This window comes from Trifolium pratense, linkage group LG2 (genome assembly GCF_020283565.1).
Source record: "Trifolium pratense cultivar HEN17-A07 linkage group LG2, ARS_RC_1.1, whole genome shotgun sequence".
NCBI classification, from domain to species: domain Eukaryota; kingdom Viridiplantae; phylum Streptophyta; class Magnoliopsida; order Fabales; family Fabaceae; genus Trifolium; species Trifolium pratense.
This window is the reverse complement of record NC_060060.1, coordinates 35,442,903-35,460,586: the sequence shown is the minus strand read 5'-3', so window position 1 is coordinate 35,460,586 and position 17,684 is coordinate 35,442,903. Positions and strand designations below refer to the sequence as shown.

At 34.2% G+C, this 17,684-nt stretch overlaps 4 protein-coding genes across 4 annotated transcripts; all 4 read left to right on the top strand.

Annotated features, from left to right (window-relative positions):
* Window positions 1-1,708: 1,708 nt before the first annotated feature.
* On the top strand, window positions 1,709-4,368 carry LOC123908525 (5'-adenylylsulfate reductase 3, chloroplastic-like). The gene is made up of 5 exons (XM_045959193.1): window positions 1,709-1,993; window positions 2,102-2,236; window positions 2,340-2,463; window positions 2,934-3,741; window positions 3,867-4,368. The coding sequence occupies exons 1-5, from the start codon at window positions 1,927-1,929 to the stop codon at window positions 4,095-4,097; spliced, it is 1,365 nt and encodes a 454-aa protein (XP_045815149.1). The 5' UTR covers window positions 1,709-1,926; the 3' UTR covers window positions 4,098-4,368.
* Window positions 4,369-7,133: 2,765 nt separating this feature from the next.
* On the top strand, window positions 7,134-10,768 carry LOC123908785 (glucan endo-1,3-beta-glucosidase 1). Its single transcript, XM_045959515.1, has 4 exons — window positions 7,134-7,569; window positions 7,650-8,963; window positions 10,308-10,335; window positions 10,463-10,768. Exons 1-4 carry the CDS (start codon window positions 7,491-7,493, stop codon window positions 10,620-10,622), a joined length of 1,581 nt encoding a protein of 526 aa, XP_045815471.1. The 5' UTR covers window positions 7,134-7,490; the 3' UTR covers window positions 10,623-10,768.
* Window positions 10,769-12,935: 2,167 nt separating this feature from the next.
* Window positions 12,936-15,750, top strand: LOC123911102 (tyrosyl-DNA phosphodiesterase 2). The gene is made up of 4 exons (XM_045962449.1): window positions 12,936-13,553; window positions 13,638-13,783; window positions 14,038-14,148; window positions 14,522-15,750. Exons 1-4 carry the CDS (start codon window positions 13,040-13,042, stop codon window positions 15,104-15,106), a joined length of 1,356 nt encoding a protein of 451 aa, XP_045818405.1. The 5' UTR covers window positions 12,936-13,039; the 3' UTR covers window positions 15,107-15,750.
* Window positions 15,751-16,596: 846 nt separating this feature from the next.
* Window positions 16,597-17,684, top strand: LOC123904640. Its single transcript, XM_045954276.1, has 3 exons — window positions 16,597-16,630; window positions 16,959-17,574; window positions 17,657-17,684. The coding sequence occupies exons 1-3, from the start codon at window positions 16,597-16,599 to the stop codon at window positions 17,682-17,684; spliced, it is 678 nt and encodes a 225-aa protein (XP_045810232.1).

Genomic DNA, 17,684 nt, shown 5'->3' with positions numbered 1-17,684 from the left:
TCAACCCTCTAATACAAGAGTACAAGAGAAAAACAAAAAAGTCAGATATAAGCTTAAAGTGCTACTGACTGGTGCGTTGAAACAAGGAACTTGAGATCTCTTTATATAGCATTGAGCTCCTCCACTCTTCACTTTTCTAAGCAATGTAAGACTTCTTAAATATAATTTCCTTGACCTTTTTTCCTTCATTAGCAATGTGGGACTTACATTGCAATCAACCCTAACACTTAAAACTTATTTTTACGATTCAAAATTTTTTATCTTTTATTTCTCTGGATTTTTCTATGGATCAGATTTAATCAAGCTCTCCACAGGATCCGATTCAGATATTATTTAAGAAACTAATATACATGGGCTTAGAGGGTGTGGTCCCCCTTTCTCACATAAAAGCAATTAGAATTCGAACACATCGTGTGTTTTACTGGGAAAAGGACCGAACCATGGGGCCGGAGGTTATCACATTCTTTGGCCAGATCTTCCAACCTTTTCATTAGTGCTTATGCAATGGCAATGTAAGGAATAACACATAGGAACCGGTTCGTGGTGGTGGTAACATCGATGTTGCAATTTATCAAACCAATGATTCGATGTTTTGATTGTGTACATCCGGCCATTGGATGCGGAAGTAACGGTAAGAGAAGCGCCATTATATGGCTTGGTGACCGTGAGTTTGAAGTATATATATCAAGAGTGTATATTGAGTTACATTGTAAGTTGTACGTAGTATATGATATTGTTGATAGTTCCTACAACCAGATTGAATGACAACATTGTAGATCTTTGTTAGAACCTTTTCCAAACTTTAAGATAAATTTTATGAGAAGAAAAAACTATTCACAAAGTTAGCAATTGTGTGAAATTAAATTGTATATGCAAGTGACCACATATTTGATTTGATCTCATCTTAATTATATCTTTTCTAATGTAATGAATGAAATGATATAATTTTATTTTGCTTATAAAAAGAAGAAAAGAAGAAATTCATCAGTGAAAATATAAGTCAAATAATATTTTTTTTAAGCAATAAGTCAAATACTTGTTAAAATAAAAAATACATAATTTTCTAGGCTTTGTCTACTACGTCACATATGTAGTTAATTTGTCGTGTCATACAATGCAACAAATTAAAGGAAAATCAAATTGGTTAATGTCATTCAATTTTGTAGACTCTTTTTTTTGTCTATACACAAAGTAAGAGTCAAAATGTAATACGCATATAAAAATTGGTGATTTACTCAAATTTTATATGAAACTAATATTACAAAAGTATAATGCACAAATTAAAAAAAAAATATTCCTCCATTTGTATTCTTAATATATTCCTTTATAATACAGGTTAACGTTTTTCAATAAAATAAATTATTGCGTCTTATATAAGTACAATTTAATCGATAGCTACAAAAATATTAATAATGAATTGGTCCAAGTCGTAAGAATTTTGGTTATCGTAAGAGTATTTCCACTCAACCAAATAGACTCTTAAAGATAAAATTGCTTTAATAAAATATTGTTTTAATGGTCTCATAAGTTTAGCTAGCTCAATTAGTAAAGGATATTGCATTTTATTTGCAAGTATCACGGTTCAAACGTTACACAACTCATTTATCCATCTTAAGGTAGAATTTATAGTTACCTTTATCGGGCTATCCGGAAAAAGAAAAAAAAAAAGTTATATTTTAATGAAAAAAGAAGGAGAAGAATCCGGGAAATTGGGGCTTGGAAGAATGGAATCTGACGGAAGGCATGACATGAAGCACGCGAGCGTGCCAAAACTCCGTCCAGGTTCAATAATCTTCCCTCCCTCAACAGCCATCACACAAACCTTTATAAGCAAACCCTTCCTTCTTCAAAATTTCTCACATCATCACACTTTTTCATTTTCCAAAATTACTACTCACAACTTTCATTATTACATTATTATTCTTCATGGCCCTTTCAGTCTCTTCTTCAATCTCCATTTCAACTTCCACCTTTCAATCATCCCAACCCAAACGTAATCATAATAATAATAATCTCTTCTTTTTATTTATTTAATCATGTTAATAATCCCTTATTAATTAATATCATCAATTCAAATTTTCATTTCTTTGTGTGTTTTCAGTTCCACAAATTGGTTCAATTAGGGTTTTGGATAGACCTTATGATGGAGTAGTAGGTGTTAAATTATCTCAACCACGGAGGAGATTCGTAAAACCGATCAATGCAGCAGATTCCTCTCTTCCTATCATTGCTTCCGGTATGTCATTTCTATTCTACATGCATCATCCCTTGTTCATTGATGATTCATGAAAGTGAAATTGAAGCAAGTTTTTTTATGATGAATGTGTTCAATTTTGCAGAGGCTATTAAGACCGAAGAGGTTGATTTTGAACAATTAGCATCACAACTTGAGAATGCTACTCCTCTTGAAATAATGGATAGAGCCCTTGCTAAATTTGGCAATGACATTGCTATTGCCTTCAGGTAAAAAAAATTGCACACACCTTCATTCTATCAATTATCTAATCCATGTTAAATTGATTTGAACTTTAATATTTTATTGAGTTGAATTGTAAAAATATAGGGCAAACCACTATTTTGATCCTCAAATGTGTCACATTAGTCCCTGATTGTAACAAAATTGCAAACAGATTCACAAATGTCTTTTTTTTAGTCATTTTGGTCCTTGAATTTAGTCCTTAAATATATTATTTGTTGGTCAACTTAGTCCATAAAATTACTATCAAATGAGATATTGAGTAGGTATTTGCAATTTTGATACATTCAAGGACCAATGTGACAACGAGTTAAACTTTCAGGGACCAAAATGGTGGTTTGTCCTAAAAATATATGATACCATGTGTTCATTATTGTGTTTCTAAATGTTGAAGCTTGAACTTTGTAGCATGATAACTACATTATTAATTGAGTGTGATGTTGATTTGTGTTTGTAGTGGTGCTGAAGATGTTGCTTTGATTGAGTATGCACGTTTGACGGGTCGGCCTTTTAGGGTATTCAGTCTTGACACTGGGAGATTGAATCCTGAAACTTATCGATATTTCGAGGCTGTTGAGAAGCATTATGGAATCCGCATTGAGTACATGTTCCCTGATGCTGTTGAGGTTCAGGCATTGGTTAGAAGTAAGGGGTTGTTTTCGTTCTATGAGGATGGACATCAGGAGTGTTGCAGAGTGAGGAAGGTGAGACCTTTAAGAAGGGCACTTAAGGGTCTCAGAGCATGGATAACTGGGCAGAGAAAAGATCAGTCCCCTGGTACTAGGTCTGAAATACCTGTTGTTCAGGTTGATCCTGCTTTTGAGGGGATTGACGGTGGAACCGGGAGCTTGATAAAATGGAACCCTGTTGCAAATATGAAAGGAAATGATATATGGAACTTCCTTAGGACCATGAATGTGCCTGTAAATTCTTTGCACTCACAGGGATATATTTCAATTGGATGTGAACCGTGCACGAGGGCTGTTTTACCCGGACAACATGAAAGAGAAGGTAGGTGGTGGTGGGAGGATGCCAAAGCTAAGGAGTGTGGTCTTCACAAAGGAAATATAAAGCAGGAAGATGATGCTCATCTTAATGGAAATGGTGTTGTTCATGCAAATGGTACTGCCACTGTCGCAGACATTTTCAATACTCAGAATGTGGTTAGCTTGAGTAGGACTGGAATTGAGAATTTGATAAGATTGGAAAACCGAAGAAAACCATGGCTTGTTGTGCTATATGCACCATGGTGTCCCTACTGCCAGGTAAACTAGTTTTTCATGAACTTTTTTTAGCTTACTGTTGATATTAGCTCACTTATTTTGATATGGTTTCTTTGCCTTGAAAAAGATTTTGTTTCTAATGAGATTTGTATTCCGAATTTCAATAGGATATGGAGGAATCTTATGTTGATTTGGCAGAGAAGTTAGCAGGGTCAGGGGTGAAGGTTGGAAAGTTTAGAGCTGATGGAGATCAAAAAGAATTTGCAAAGCATGAACTGAAATTGGGAAGCTTCCCCACAATATTATTTTTCCCAGAACATTCATCACAGCCAATAAAGTATCCCTCCGAAAAGAGAGATGTTGATTCATTGATGGCATTTGTAAATGCATTAAGATGAGAGTTATCTAGAAATTCTTATTGTTTGGGTTGCAATCCAACTGAATACTCTCCTAGAAATTCTTTAGTTTTTGGCAAAATAACATGTGGCATCTCTTGAATAGTTTGTAACACCATAGTGTGGAGTAGTATATTGGTAGTTAGTTTGTAGGTGAGCAACTGATTTCATGTTTTAAAGTGAAAAGAGAGTATTTAGTGTGCATTATCAGTTGGCAATCTGAGGGAACATAATGATTGTTATTTCAAATATAAGAGTACTATCTTGGGGTCCAGAGTTTGATTCAATGCTTGTGATAGTACATATTCTATGATATGAATATTTGTTTAATTGGTAACAGATTCCTCACATGTTCAAATGGCTAACAAACCCACTTGTTATTAGTTGTTAATATTAGTATATTTGCATGGTTTTTTACCTTACATCCAGATTAAATTTATTTGAATTCGGCATAAATTTCATTATCATTTTTTAGTAAATATGAAACTTCTGTTCCTTTACAAAATAGATTTTTTAGGAAAAAATTTAGCTTTTGTGTTGTAAATGTTTTTAGGCAGTTTTTTATTAATCAATTATAATTATATAAATTGAAGGTAAACCATTGTCTTCAACTGATAGTGCTTTAAAGTTACAGTTTATCCCAACCATGCAGACACGTCTTGGATAATTTCTCTATTTTTGTATTCAATGACTAAGTACCTGTTTGGTTCCAAGTTTGAAACAGCTAAATGCACGTTTTGAGGTTCAAACGCGATTTGAAGCAATTTTTTTTATGTTTGGATAGCTATGAAATTAAATCTCTGAAACGTGATTCTTCTTCCAAATGCAAGTCCCGTCGAAGCCACAAATTGGAGCTTCCACGTCAAAATAAAATCACGTTCATACTTTTAATTTTCGGTGGCATCTATATTTACCTACTTACCCTTACTCATATCTTCTTCTTCACTGCACATCATTCAAACTTCCAATTTTTTTATCAGCAACGCCTTTCTCCTATTTTTGCAGATTTTTCAGAAGAAAAAAAATGGAAGAGAAAGAGGGAAGAAAACGCCCAATTTTCACATAAAATTCAACAAGAACACAAATGAAATATTATAAATTTTGGCAAACAAGGGGAAGAAAGAATAGTTGGTGAAAGCTTTAATGTTGTTGCAGCCAGCGCAAAAACAGAACAAGAGGAAGTCAGAATAGTTGGTGAAGGTCTAGAATCTTTTGTTAAAATAGTCTTTTGTTTTTATTTTTATTAATTAAAATTAAAAGGCTGGTTCTAGACAATTCTTCTATTATTTTTGGGTTGAGTTTTTTTTTTTTACTATTGGATTTTTGTTTTTTAATATTGGGCTGAAGTTGTCCTTCAAAATTTTCACCTTTTAACACATGGAATGGAATATTGTGATTTTTATATAATACTATTACATTATTACTTATAGTACGATTTTATATATTTTGTGAAGGAAGTTTGATTTTATATATGTTAAAAGGTCTTTTTGGTAATTTACACATTCAAAAGTAATTTTGATTCATATCATCTAAACAACATCAAATATTGAGAATCACTTTTATATTGATATATCTAAACATAAATTAATTCTACTCAACTCACTTTTAATCAAAATCAATTTTATCAAAAAAAAATTTACCAAACTCAATTCTAGCCACCACTAAACCAAACACACGCTAAATTCTGACAAAGAAAACCAAGCCACTTTCCAATTTCTTGCCCGTGACTTGTTTGCAAAATCAAAACGAACAAAAGAAAATTAATACTAAATTAGAAATAGAGACAAAAAAGAAAGTCATAAATAACTCATATTATAATTTAACTACTTTTTAAAAAATAAAAAATAAAGGTATCTCTCGCTTGCTCACAGGTTGACAGATACTAATTTTGGAGAGGAGATTGTCTCCCGTCAATTTTTCCTGCGGTAAAATTTGGTCCCTTGATTTTATTTAGGGTGTGTTTGGTAAGCTTATAAGTTTGTTTGAAAAAAATAAAAGTGTTTGGTAAAAAGTTTTTCTTATGAGCTTATAGTTTTTTTTAAGATGTTATTTCAAGTAGCGTTTGAGCTTATAGCTTATAGCTTTTTACAGTTTTTTTCATTTTTAACCTTTAATTTAATTTTATTATTTTTTATAAAATAAAAAACTACCCACTAAAACAAAAACTACCACTACATATAAATATCATTTTATGTCTTTTTATATTTACCAATCATTTAAATAACTAATTTTACCAAACACTATCAGCTAGTTTTTCAGCTATCAGCTATAAGCTAACTTTTAGCTATCAGCTAACTTATAGCTTAATTTTACAAAACAGAGCATTACTAGTTTCACTTTCAATTTTTTATAAATAAAATGGATGGTGGATATAGCAACTAGGCCTCCTCCCGTTAATACTCCACGTGAGAGGATACATCCTTGTTTTAGGAAGTTAAATTTATTTAGGAAAATTGCTAACAAGTACTTCCGAGAACTTGTTAAACATATTAATAAGAAAATTTTATTTTAAAATTTGTACATTTAATATTTTAAAAATGTAAAATGTTATTTCTTTAACAATAATTTTGTCTTTGATTTTCTTTTTAATATGTTTGACTAATATTTTTGTGACACTCATCAATGTAACTCATTTTTACCATTAGTAACAATGAATCGATCAAAGTTGTAAGGATATTGAGTCCTTTAAGCAAGTGGTAGTAGATACGATGACTCCCGTGTATAAAAAGAATTCAGTTGGAAGGAGAGAATTCGTCTTGTATCCACACGAAAAATTGAGAAGAAATCCATTTTATCTACCTCACGAATTTTTCGACTGATATTAGTTATTGCTAATGGTAGTGAAAACTTCCAATATGTATATATAAAAAAAAAACATTACTCTTCTTCTTTGTGTCAAGTCCCCAAAGTGTTTTTAAGAGATCTATTTTATTTATTTAAGAATTTAAAAATAAAAAAAATGAAAGTCTCTTTTGGCCTAGTTTTATACTAACTTATACCTTTTTTTGTTGCAAAACTTTAATAATTTAATAATTTAATAATTTGTCTTTATTGTGGACTTTGTTTGAGTTAAAGGGCACTTTAGAGAAAGCACGAGCGACGAATCTTGAAGACTCACCTCATCACAAGAAAAAGCAGAGAGAACAGTGGGAAGTGAAAGCAAGTCCAATCCCTCCGCTCCCACTCCTCACTTGCCAGTTCATCATCATCTCTTCCAACTTTCTCTAGATCTTCTTCTTATTCTCTTGTTTGGTATTGGTAGAAAAAACAATTTTGAATGAAGAAAATCAAATAAATTATATTTTTGATGAGAAATAATGCAAGGTTCTGTAGCTGAAGTAGCAGAACCAGCAGAGGACATTGAAGAACTTAACACAACACTCCTTTTCAACTTCAATGGCTATCTCTAACTCTAACAACCTCATCTTTCTCCTTTCCATCCTCTCATTTTCCTTCCTCTCCATTTCCACCCCAGGTAATAATAATAATAATTAACCAAACAACCAATTCAATTACTCAACTTTTTCTTCTAACACCATCTTTTCTTTTTTGCAGGTGAAACTTCAAATTCAAATTTCCAAATTAAACAACAACAAAATGAAGAACAAGAAAGAGGTCCATTCGTTGGTGTCAACATTGGAACAGACATTCAAAACATGCCATCTACCTCAGACTTAGTTTCATTTCTTCAGTTACAAAAAATAACACACATTCGTATCTACGATGCAAATCCAGACATCCTTAAATCTTTGTCGGATACTAAAATTCGTGTCATCATTAGTGTCCCCAACAATCAACTCCTTGCAATTGGTTCTTCTAACACAACTGCAGCTTCATGGATCCAACGAAACATCGTTGCTTATTACCCACAAACATTAATCACCGGAATCTCCGTCGGTGACGAGGTTCTTACCACTGTTCCTTCTTCTGCACCTCTTCTTCTTCCTGCTATGCAATCTCTTTACAATGCTCTTGTTTCTTCAAATCTTCATAATCAAATTAAAGTTTCAACTCCTCATGCTGCTTCTATTATTCTTGACCCTTTTCCACCTTCTCAAGCTTTTTTTAACCAAACCCTTGTTTCTGTAATTTTACCTATTCTTCAGTTTCTTTCTAAAACTCAATCTCCTTTGATGATGAATCTTTATCCTTATTATGTTTTCATGCAGAACAAAGGTGTTGTTCCTTTAGATAATGCACTTTTTAAACCTGTTACTCCTAATAAAGAAATGGTGGATCCTAATACTTTGCTTCATTATACTAATGTTCTTGATGCTATGATTGATGCTGCTTATTTTTCGATGAAGAATCTTAATGTTACTGATGTTGTTGTTCTTGTTACTGAAACTGGTTGGCCTAGTAAAGGTGATTCCAAAGAGCCTTATGCTACTAAAGATAATGCTGATACTTATAATTCAAATTTGATTAAGCATGTTTTTGATCATAGTGGAACACCTTTGCATCCTGAAGCTACTTCTAGTGTTTTTATTTATGAGCTTTTCAATGAGGATTTGAGGTCTCCACCGGTTTCGGAGGCTAATTGGGGGCTTTTTTATGGGAATACGTCGGCGGTTTATTTGCTTCATGTGTCTGGGATTGGGACTTTTTTGGCGAATGATACGACAAATCAGACGTATTGCATTGCGATGGATGGTTTTGATTCGAAGACATTGCAGGCAGCGTTGGATTGGGCTTGTGGACCGGGGAGGGCGAATTGTTCGGAGATTCAGCCAGGAGAGAGCTGCTATAGGCCTAATAATGTTAAGAATCATGCTTCTTATGCTTTTGATAGCTATTACCAGAAAGAAGGGAAGGCTCCTGGAAGTTGTGATTTCAAAGGAGTTGCTATGATCACTACCACAGATCCCAGTAAGTGTCTTACTAAAATTTAGTAATTTACAGTTTTTGATTTCATATTGTCAAAAGGTGGAAGCTTAATGCTTAATTGGAATGTGTTGTTGCTAATTAATACATTTGTGAAATTTGGGATTTCAATGTGGCATCAAATTTGACTTTATTCCTAAAAGGGCAGGCCTGAATGGGTAGCTCAACTGATTCGTGTTAAAAGTCGAAGAAGTTAGAGGAGTTAAAGGACAAAGGTCCGGACCGTAGTGAAAGAGAAAATGCTGATATAACAACTAATTATTAACATTGACCTATTAAAAAGTAAACATTTTTGCCATTTGTTTTTGCTTTTTTTAACTCTATTTTGATGTGGCTATTATTATGTGCTTCAAATTCTTGTTGTTTTGGCTTATATTACATTATTATGGTTATAAAAAATTAACTCTTTTAAGATTAATAAAAGGCCTCTGAGTTGTGACTACTGTAACTGTAACAAACTTTACTGATGATTTGAAAAGGGGAAATAATTTAAAAGTAGAACTATGGCAAGTTAATGTAATGTAATGATTCATGAAATGCATTTGTTTGTGAGTGGCACCCACACACTGCAAAGACACTTTTGGTTTTGGCTCTACTCTTATTTTATGTGAAAATTGAAATGAAAAGAGGGGGTTGGTATTAGCACTGGCATCCACTCTCCATGAGTTGGATGTTAGCTTGTCATAGAGCACCCCGTTTGTTTCTCCTGACAGCAGCAAAGATTCTGGACCGTGTTTCTAGATTACCATCATACTATGTATTTACTAGTAACTTTTTTTTTGGCTGGTTTGGGGTCAATTATGACATCAAGTGGTTCCAGCCCCCTCCCGATCGCAGTTGTGGGGATCGAACCGTGCTCCTCCCTACCAAGTTTAGCGTCAATCACCACTGTACCAATTAACAATTGGTAGTATTTACTAGTAACTTTGTATCTGGATTGTGTGCAGTCAAAACCCCGCCATGATTGTACACATTCAGTCACACTTGGACAGTCCGTTCAAAATATGCATTGAAATTCCGACGGTTCATCAAACAGTCCAGATGTACTTGACTGTGTGCATTCACCTACCCTGTGCTCAATTCAAGTCCATAATTTTCTTGCCTTGCAACTTTTTTACGGGGCTGTTTACTGCTTAGTACAGTTGTCTTGTATGCATATTCACCCCCAAATACTTAATAGATTGTTGCATAAGTGTAAAATGGGCTCCACAATTTTGTATGTTTTTTTCCTTGTTGTGTCTATTACTCTATTGCAGGTATAAATAACACTTGTGATTGATATAATATATAATAATAATAATTTCGTTTTTGTGGGGAATGCATTTGCAGGTCACGGGAGCTGTGAATTTCCTGGAAGGTAAGAAACAATGATCTGCCTAGTGACCCTCTTGTTTTATTTTATGCTTAAAATTTGAATACTTGAATTTTATTTAACAAAACCTGCATTACCTAAGTGCGAGTCCTCATTTGATGTGATATTGCAGCAAGAACGTAAGCAACAAGACAAAGGAAGTGGTGAACTCTACTCATACAAGCAATGCAGGGGAGAAGTTAAGGTTCAGAATCATCAAAATAATTACAATTAACAACATTTTGCACATTTTCTTGACATGTCTCTCCCCTTTGTTGTTAGTCCTTTTATGAAGTGCAGATAATTCAATTTTTTCCATTATGGAATTTTGTGTTAGAGTTGAGGTAACTAAGATTGCAAGAGAAAATGAATGATGATCTGTAGGTCTAATCTTAGACTTAGTGCTTATTAATATTATAGATGCTTCCCTTTTTAATAATAATAAAGTAGTGTGAATAAATTTTCACAGGGATCTTGTAATTAACGTATGTATTTGTTGAAATTACATTTGTTAATTAATTTGTTTACTGTATGTATTACAATGTGACCATCATCATAAGTAATGTATGTATGACACTGTCCTCTTGGAAATGTACTTTTTATTATGTTAATTACAAAAGATAGGGAAGATATACTAATAGGTAACGATCTCTCCATAATTGCTGCCCAATTTTTAGTCTAACAATGGTGATATGTGCTGTATATAATTGGAAGGTGCGCTCGGCCTGTTAGAGTGCCTTCACTATTTAGGCTCGACACTCAGGACCGCGTTCGATACAATATGCAAGGCACCAAAGGCCTTGACTAGAAGATGTTGAGACGACCGACTAGTACCATCAGGGTACAGGTTGACCATGTCTGCGTTAGCCGGACTCTTTGGAGACAATAAGGGGGGTGTATTGGATTGGGATTTCATGAGACAATTTTGGCAAAAAAAATCTTGATGATTTTATGAGATTTTGTTGGACTATATTGATTTTGTGAGATTTTAAAGACTTTTTTACAGAGAGTTTTTTACAATCAAGATTTTTAACACATGATTTGAATGGATTTTGAGAGATTTTTTTCAAAAAACTTTTTACAATCAAGATTTCAAAATACTTTATATATTAAGAAACTTTTGTATATTAGGCAAATTTTAAAAGAATCAATAAATTTTAATAAAAGAAATTATATTTTTTTGGGAATCCAAATTTTTAAACAAAAAAAAGCCTTACATTTTTTTCACGTATATGTTTCTAATCACAAATAAAAACCATTATCACCATTGATGGGAAAAGAAGCAGATGAAGGTAACGAAAAAAAATTTGCAGTAAAAAGTTGTATTGAATCAAAAGTTTGTAAAAAAGATGTAGAATTTGTTAAAATATTTTTTTGCAAAAAAACATATTTGATAGAAGAAGAAGAAGAAGAAGAAGAACTGATATAATGATGATGAAAGTAAAAAATCTTGGAGAGTTTGAAAAAGTCTCAAGTCTTTTGGTGAGATTCTTGAACAAGTGAACAAAGAAAAGAAGAAGGAGTGCAGTGATGATGAACTATGAAAAAATAAAGAAAAAAAAATTTGATGCAGTGATGATGAAAATAAAAAGTCTTGGAGATTTCAAAAAAGTCTCAAGGCTTTTGGTGAGATTGTTGAAAAAGTCTATCAAGTGTATTTTCAACTAAAAAGTCTCTCAAAATCCATTCCATAGAAGAATCCATCAAAATCGGTAGACTTTTGAATACCAGTAGACATTTTAAAAGTAGTACCAAATCTCAATTGAATACCAACGGATTTTATTGCCCTGAAAAAAAAATCATGTTTGTCTTAATTGAATACCACAAGATTTATTTAACTTTTGTAAAAGTCTTGATTGAATACCTCAAGATTTTTTTGTCATAAAAAAGTCTTTTAAAATCCCATGAAATCTCAATCCAATACACCCTCCTAAGATATGAATTAAGGGACTAAGACTGTCCTCCATCACGGTCCTCTGTCTTTCTTCAGTGCCCAGTCGGCTAGAAGAAGACCCGAAAGGTAGAGAAGCTTCTCCTATATGAAGCCAGCCACATGCCAATCTTCTGTACATCATTTAATCATTGGCAATCAAAAAAGAATATTAGGTGCAAACTATACATCCAAAATTAGGTTTGAGCCTGACAAAGAGGAGGGACTCAAACCCTAAAAATTGGACGATATAAAAGGATTAGGAACAAACAAAAGTCTTATAACTGAGAATTGAGTCTAACTCAACCCTACAAATCCTATAAACCCTTGTTCAACTTACATCCGATATTAGACTTCTTAACACAAAGAAGATAAACTTGACACATTTGCCCGATTACTAAATTGTTACCACCAATTAGGGCAACCATTGATCCTAGATGGCGGCTAGAATACCATTAACTTTTTGTTGTCTTCAAATTATAGTGTTAAGAGCTTTATTGAAACAAGTATAGTAATGTTGCAATTTTTTTTACTTTGAATTAAATCTTTAACCATATGCTTAAGAATTGTGTGACCTATGCCTTTCTTGGTATATCCTCCACAGGCAATTACAGAAACTATTTCGATAACTAAAATTCATTTAAGAGATTGATCAATGCCCTTTTGATATAGAAGTAAAAAGATCTTAGCCACATTATTTAATCTCAGCCATCTATTCCGTTGGATTTGAATGAATATGCATGTTTGTTGCGTATTAAAAGGAGGGGTTTGTATTTTGAAATGAGTTCCTTACAACACTTCCCCCTTTGTCTACTCTTAAACCCTAGAATTAGAAATTCCAATTTCAAATCACACTCCTCACACTTCCATTCCCAAATTCCATCACGATCATCACTTCCAATGTCTTCTTGGCCATGCAAGAAATGCACTTTCATCAATCCTCCATCTCAAATTTCCGAATGCGAAATCTGCAAATCCTCACCTCCACCTTCACCTTCTTTCGCTTCTACTTCTTCTTCTTCTCCTTCGTCTTCCCCAAAATGGACATGCAAATCTTGCACTCTCTTTAACTCTTACAAAACCTCCACTTGCCACCTCTGCGGTACACGATCCTCCGTTCTTTCCACTTCCACTTTAACCGATATACATCATATCGACGACGGCGACGTCGGTAAACCCCCCGTTTTCTACCCTCTTCGTCCTTGCAAGAGGAAAGCCGTCGATTCCCCTGAACATGATTCTTCTCAACCATCAGATGCTAAAGACTCCAATAACCCCATTGATCTCACAACCGGTGTGTATTTTATTGTTTTTTATTTTTATTAAATTTCTTTTGTGTGTATTTTATCTTAATGACTTATGAAATAATATGTTGCAGAGAAAGTTGATTCTGGAAAAAAAATTGGTTCTTTGAAGATTTTAAGTTACAATGTTTGGTTCCGTGAAGACTTGGAGTTGCATAAGAGAATGAAAGCTATTGGTGATCTTGTTCTGTTGCATTCCCCTGATTTTATCTGTTTTCAGGTTTCATTATCACTACTTATATATATACAATCACTGTAGCTTCGATCGAAGGCATGTCCTAGTGTCTGACACTGATACCGATACATGTCATTACATTGAGTTATGTCATTTTTCCAAAATTTTATCAGTGTTGGTGTTTGCGTCTGTGTTCGTGCGTCGTAGTTTAAAATAACCATTCCTTTTGTGTATTTGTTAGCATTTTATGTTTGTGTTGCTTGCTTAGTTTGATTTTGTTTACTTGTGTTGTACCCCAGGAGGTTACTCCTGATATATATGACATTTTTAAGCGATCAGCCTGGTGGGATGTATACCATTGTTCAGTTTCTTCTGAGAAAGCTCATTCAAGACCCTACTTTTGTATGCAGGTAAATTTCATATCCATTCTCCCTTTGTAATCCTGTTGTGCATTTGACCACAATGACGCATTTGTTTTGATAATAATGTGATGATTTTTCGTAGTTTCTGCTTGTGGTACTTAATCTTTGTTGCCATTTCATATATATATATATATATATATATATATATATATATATATTTGATACATGTGTTATATTGTCTGCTAAAATGCACTTTGTTCACAGGAATACTACAAAACTTGTTCCGTGCTAAAATAATTGTATGCAAAATGTTAAAATATTTATGATCACTGTGGCAGTTTATTCTGTGTGGTTAGTTCATCCTGTTTAGCTTGAAGTTTTTTATTTTTATGTACTGAAATATCTGTCAAATCAATTTCAGTTAAGCAAACTACCTGTGAAATCTTTCTCCACTAAAGCATTTAGCAACTCTATAATGGGAAGAGAACTTTGCATTGCTGAATTGGAGGATGTGAGCGGCAAATCGTTGGTTGTAGCTACTAGCCATCTTGAGAGTCCTTGTCCGGGCCCTCCGACATGGGATCAAATGTTCAGCAAGGAACGAGTGGAACAAGCTAATGAGGCTCTGAATCTTCTCAAGAGGTACCCTAATGTTGTTTTTGGAGGTGACATGAACTGGGATGACAAAAAGGATGGTCAATATCCTTTACTAGACGGGTGGGTTGATGCTTGGTCTGAGCTAAGACCAAAAGAAACTGGTTGGACATATGATACCAAGTCAAACCAGATGTTGTCAGGCAATCGTAAGCTCCAATGCCGATTAGATCGTTTTGTTTGCCATTTACATGATCTTAAGATAAGCAGTATTGACATGATTGGGATGGATGAAATATCTGGGGTGTCATACATCAAAGAGAAGAAAGTAAGAACTGAGATCAAACAACTGGTACTCCCTGTTTTGCCCAGTGATCATTATGGTCTCCTTTTAACAATTTCTAGTAAGTAATTTCCCTTCTGGAAAATCTTATTGGTGAATAGTGATCCTTTATTCTCAGTGTGCCATTGCTGTGTCTAAGGCATGCACTGCATGCAGTTTTGTATAGACCACTTTTGGGGGGCATGATCCACTTTTGGCAAAAACGGTTATGTATCATCGTGCCTATTAATATTTGTCTTTTCATTCCATTTTCAAAGTATTGCATTAGCTTTGTCTATACATGCTGTTCACTTAATATCTTCAACCCTTGTCTCCTGTAAAGGAGTTGGAATCTTATTTTTGTATGTTTAGGTGTTGTTATCTGAATATTATAACATGAAAATTGTTATCAGCAATTTAAAGGCGAAGAAACCAGTGTTAACAGTCGGTAAACGAAAGTCCAGTGCTGATATATCCCATAATTCATCACCCGAAATGACAGATGTGTTTTCCAAGCATTATTCCACCTGAATCTGTCCAAATAATAAAGCGGTACCAAAAGTTTAGCTAACAAGGAAGGATCTATGGTCGGTTGTGTGTCGTTAATGTTTTCTTCTTTGATTTTCCTCTCTTTGTAATTGATTTTAGCATTCATATATGTTCAATGATTTTGAGACTTGCATGGGATGTGTATTTGCCTTGAGGTCTGAACGTGTACACTGTCTATTATAGTTTTGCTGGAAGTTCTTAAGTAATGCTTACTTAATTGTATCAAGATAAAATGGCGGGAATGAATCCTCTCAAATGTGATTTACACTTGAGAGAATAAAGTGTAATCTCTCACCATTTATCAAGAGAGATGAACATATAAGAAATTAAATGAAGTGAATTTATGTGGTGAGAGATTACACTTTATTCTTTCACGTGTAAATCATACATACGAGTATCCATTCCCGGTCGTGGTCAAAGAAAGTGGTCTAGTTCACTATTCAAATAAAAGTAGACAAAAAGAAATAGTTGGTGAGTACCTCTCATAGAGTGCATTATGCTCTCCAAGGTTAACATTATTGACTGAGGGTGAAGTTTAGGTTTGAATCTAAAACAACAATTCTGGGAGAATGGTTGAGATTTGAGCTTAATGTTCTAATGTTGACAACATATACTACTATATTAATTAATCATGCCATTATTTTTAAATGATTAAAGCAAAACAATTTAGTCCAATTTAGTCCTTCACTGTTTGTTTTAGATTCAATCTAGTCAATGAGAAAAAATAATGAAGTTTTCTCTCCCGACCCCCCCCATTTCTTTTATACCCCCCGAAAATCCCATTTTGCCCCTTGCGGTATAAAAAAATTTTGCCAAGATACTTCGGTTTTTACGAACCGCAGGCCATGGACTTCGGTTTATATAACCCACTCGCTACATTACTTCGGTTAATGTTAACCGAAGTGTTTCTATATATAAAAACTCTGCTGTCAGTTCTTATTATTCACAAAACGAGAATTTGAAAAGCTTACGGAAAGAAGATCAATTTTTGACGCATTTGAGGCTTGAAATCGAGATTGAAGCATCATCTAATGGATTCAACACGCACCAAAGCACAAAACTCAGGTAACCACCGATTTAAATTCGTTTTTTCTTGCTATCATAGGTTCTGTTCTCGCAAGGTTTCTGACAGTAATCCTTCGGGGAATATAAACCGAAGTCAAGTTATGTGACCTTCGGTTTATACGAACCGAAATGTTGATCCTCTGCGTTAGGCTTAGGCTTGGCTTGACTTGACTTTATATTGACTTATAAACTGTACTTCATATTGACTTGGCTTTATTTTGGCTTCATATTGACTTCATAGTGTCCTATGTGTTTAATTAGTGTTGTAATAGGATTGTAAATATTATGTGTGGTTGATTGATTGTTTTTTCATTTGCGTATGCTGTAGTTACGGAAGGCGAAATTAACGAAGTTGTCGAAGTTAGGCGACCTGTTGTGCTTGGCCTTTTTGCAACGGGCATTGTTCCAGCTGGTCAACCAAGAAGTCCTCCTAATGTGCCGCAGCCGATAGAAATTGACACATCGTCTCATTTTGCGACTGATAGGGAAGAGAACGACAGAGATGAGTTGATCAAATGGGCTCGAAGCGTGTCGCAAAGTTTAAGGTTCGCAATTATAGTTAGGCGATCTGATTCGGGCGAGAAGAGAAAGGCTCAATTGGTGTTAGAGTGTGAACGTAGTGGGAAGTATGTTCCAGCCAAGAAGAAGTTGAAATCCGATACCTCCGGAACAAGAAAATGCGAATGTCCTTTCCGACTCCGTGGGTATTACAACAAGGCAACAAAACTATGGCGTTTGACTGTTGTCAACGGTATGCATAACCACGAGTTGGACAAAGGGCTTGAAGGGCATCTCGTGGCGGGGCGTTTGAAACCACAAGAGAAGGATTTTATGGACGAGATGACAAGGAATGCGGTGGCTCCAAAAAACATATTGTCCACATTAAAGGAGAGAGATCCGGAAAACAAGACCTCTGCAAAGCAAGTGTACAACGCTCGTCATAGGTACAGAGTTAAAATGAGGGCGTCCATGACTGAGATGCAACACTTATGCAAGAAGCTTGATGATAACAAGTACTACTACAAGTATCGGACGGTTGTTGAAAATGGAGTAG

Excerpts from the sequence above, each read along its gene's own strand:
- LOC123908785 (XM_045959515.1), top strand. The coding sequence starts at position 7,491 with ATGGCTATCTCTAACTCTAACAACCTCATCTTTCTCCTTTCCATCCTC. Across the intron at positions 7,570-7,649 it reads CCTCTCCATTTCCACCCCAG|GTGAAACTTCAAATTCAAAT; the intron begins GTAATAATAATA and ends TCTTTTTTGCAG. Across the intron at positions 10,336-10,462 it reads AGCTGTGAATTTCCTGGAAG|CAAGAACGTAAGCAACAAGA; the intron begins GTAAGAAACAAT and ends GTGATATTGCAG.
- LOC123911102 (XM_045962449.1), top strand. The coding sequence starts at position 13,040 with ATGAGTTCCTTACAACACTTCCCCCTTTGTCTACTCTTAAACCCTAGA. Across the intron at positions 13,554-13,637 it reads CCCCATTGATCTCACAACCG|AGAAAGTTGATTCTGGAAAA; the intron begins GTGTGTATTTTA and ends AATATGTTGCAG. Across the intron at positions 13,784-14,037 it reads CTGATTTTATCTGTTTTCAG|GAGGTTACTCCTGATATATA; the intron begins GTTTCATTATCA and ends GTTGTACCCCAG.
- LOC123904640 (XM_045954276.1), top strand. The coding sequence starts at position 16,597 with ATGGATTCAACACGCACCAAAGCACAAAACTCAG. Across the intron at positions 16,631-16,958 it reads CACCAAAGCACAAAACTCAG|TTACGGAAGGCGAAATTAAC; the intron begins GTAACCACCGAT and ends CGTATGCTGTAG. Across the intron at positions 17,575-17,656 it reads GTGTACAACGCTCGTCATAG|TATCGGACGGTTGTTGAAAA; the intron begins GTACAGAGTTAA and ends TACTACTACAAG.
- LOC123908525 (XM_045959193.1), top strand. The coding sequence starts at position 1,927 with ATGGCCCTTTCAGTCTCTTCTTCAATCTCCATTTCAACTTCCACCTTT. Across the intron at positions 1,994-2,101 it reads TCAATCATCCCAACCCAAAC|TTCCACAAATTGGTTCAATT; the intron begins GTAATCATAATA and ends GTGTGTTTTCAG. Across the intron at positions 2,464-2,933 it reads GACATTGCTATTGCCTTCAG|TGGTGCTGAAGATGTTGCTT; the intron begins GTAAAAAAAATT and ends TTGTGTTTGTAG.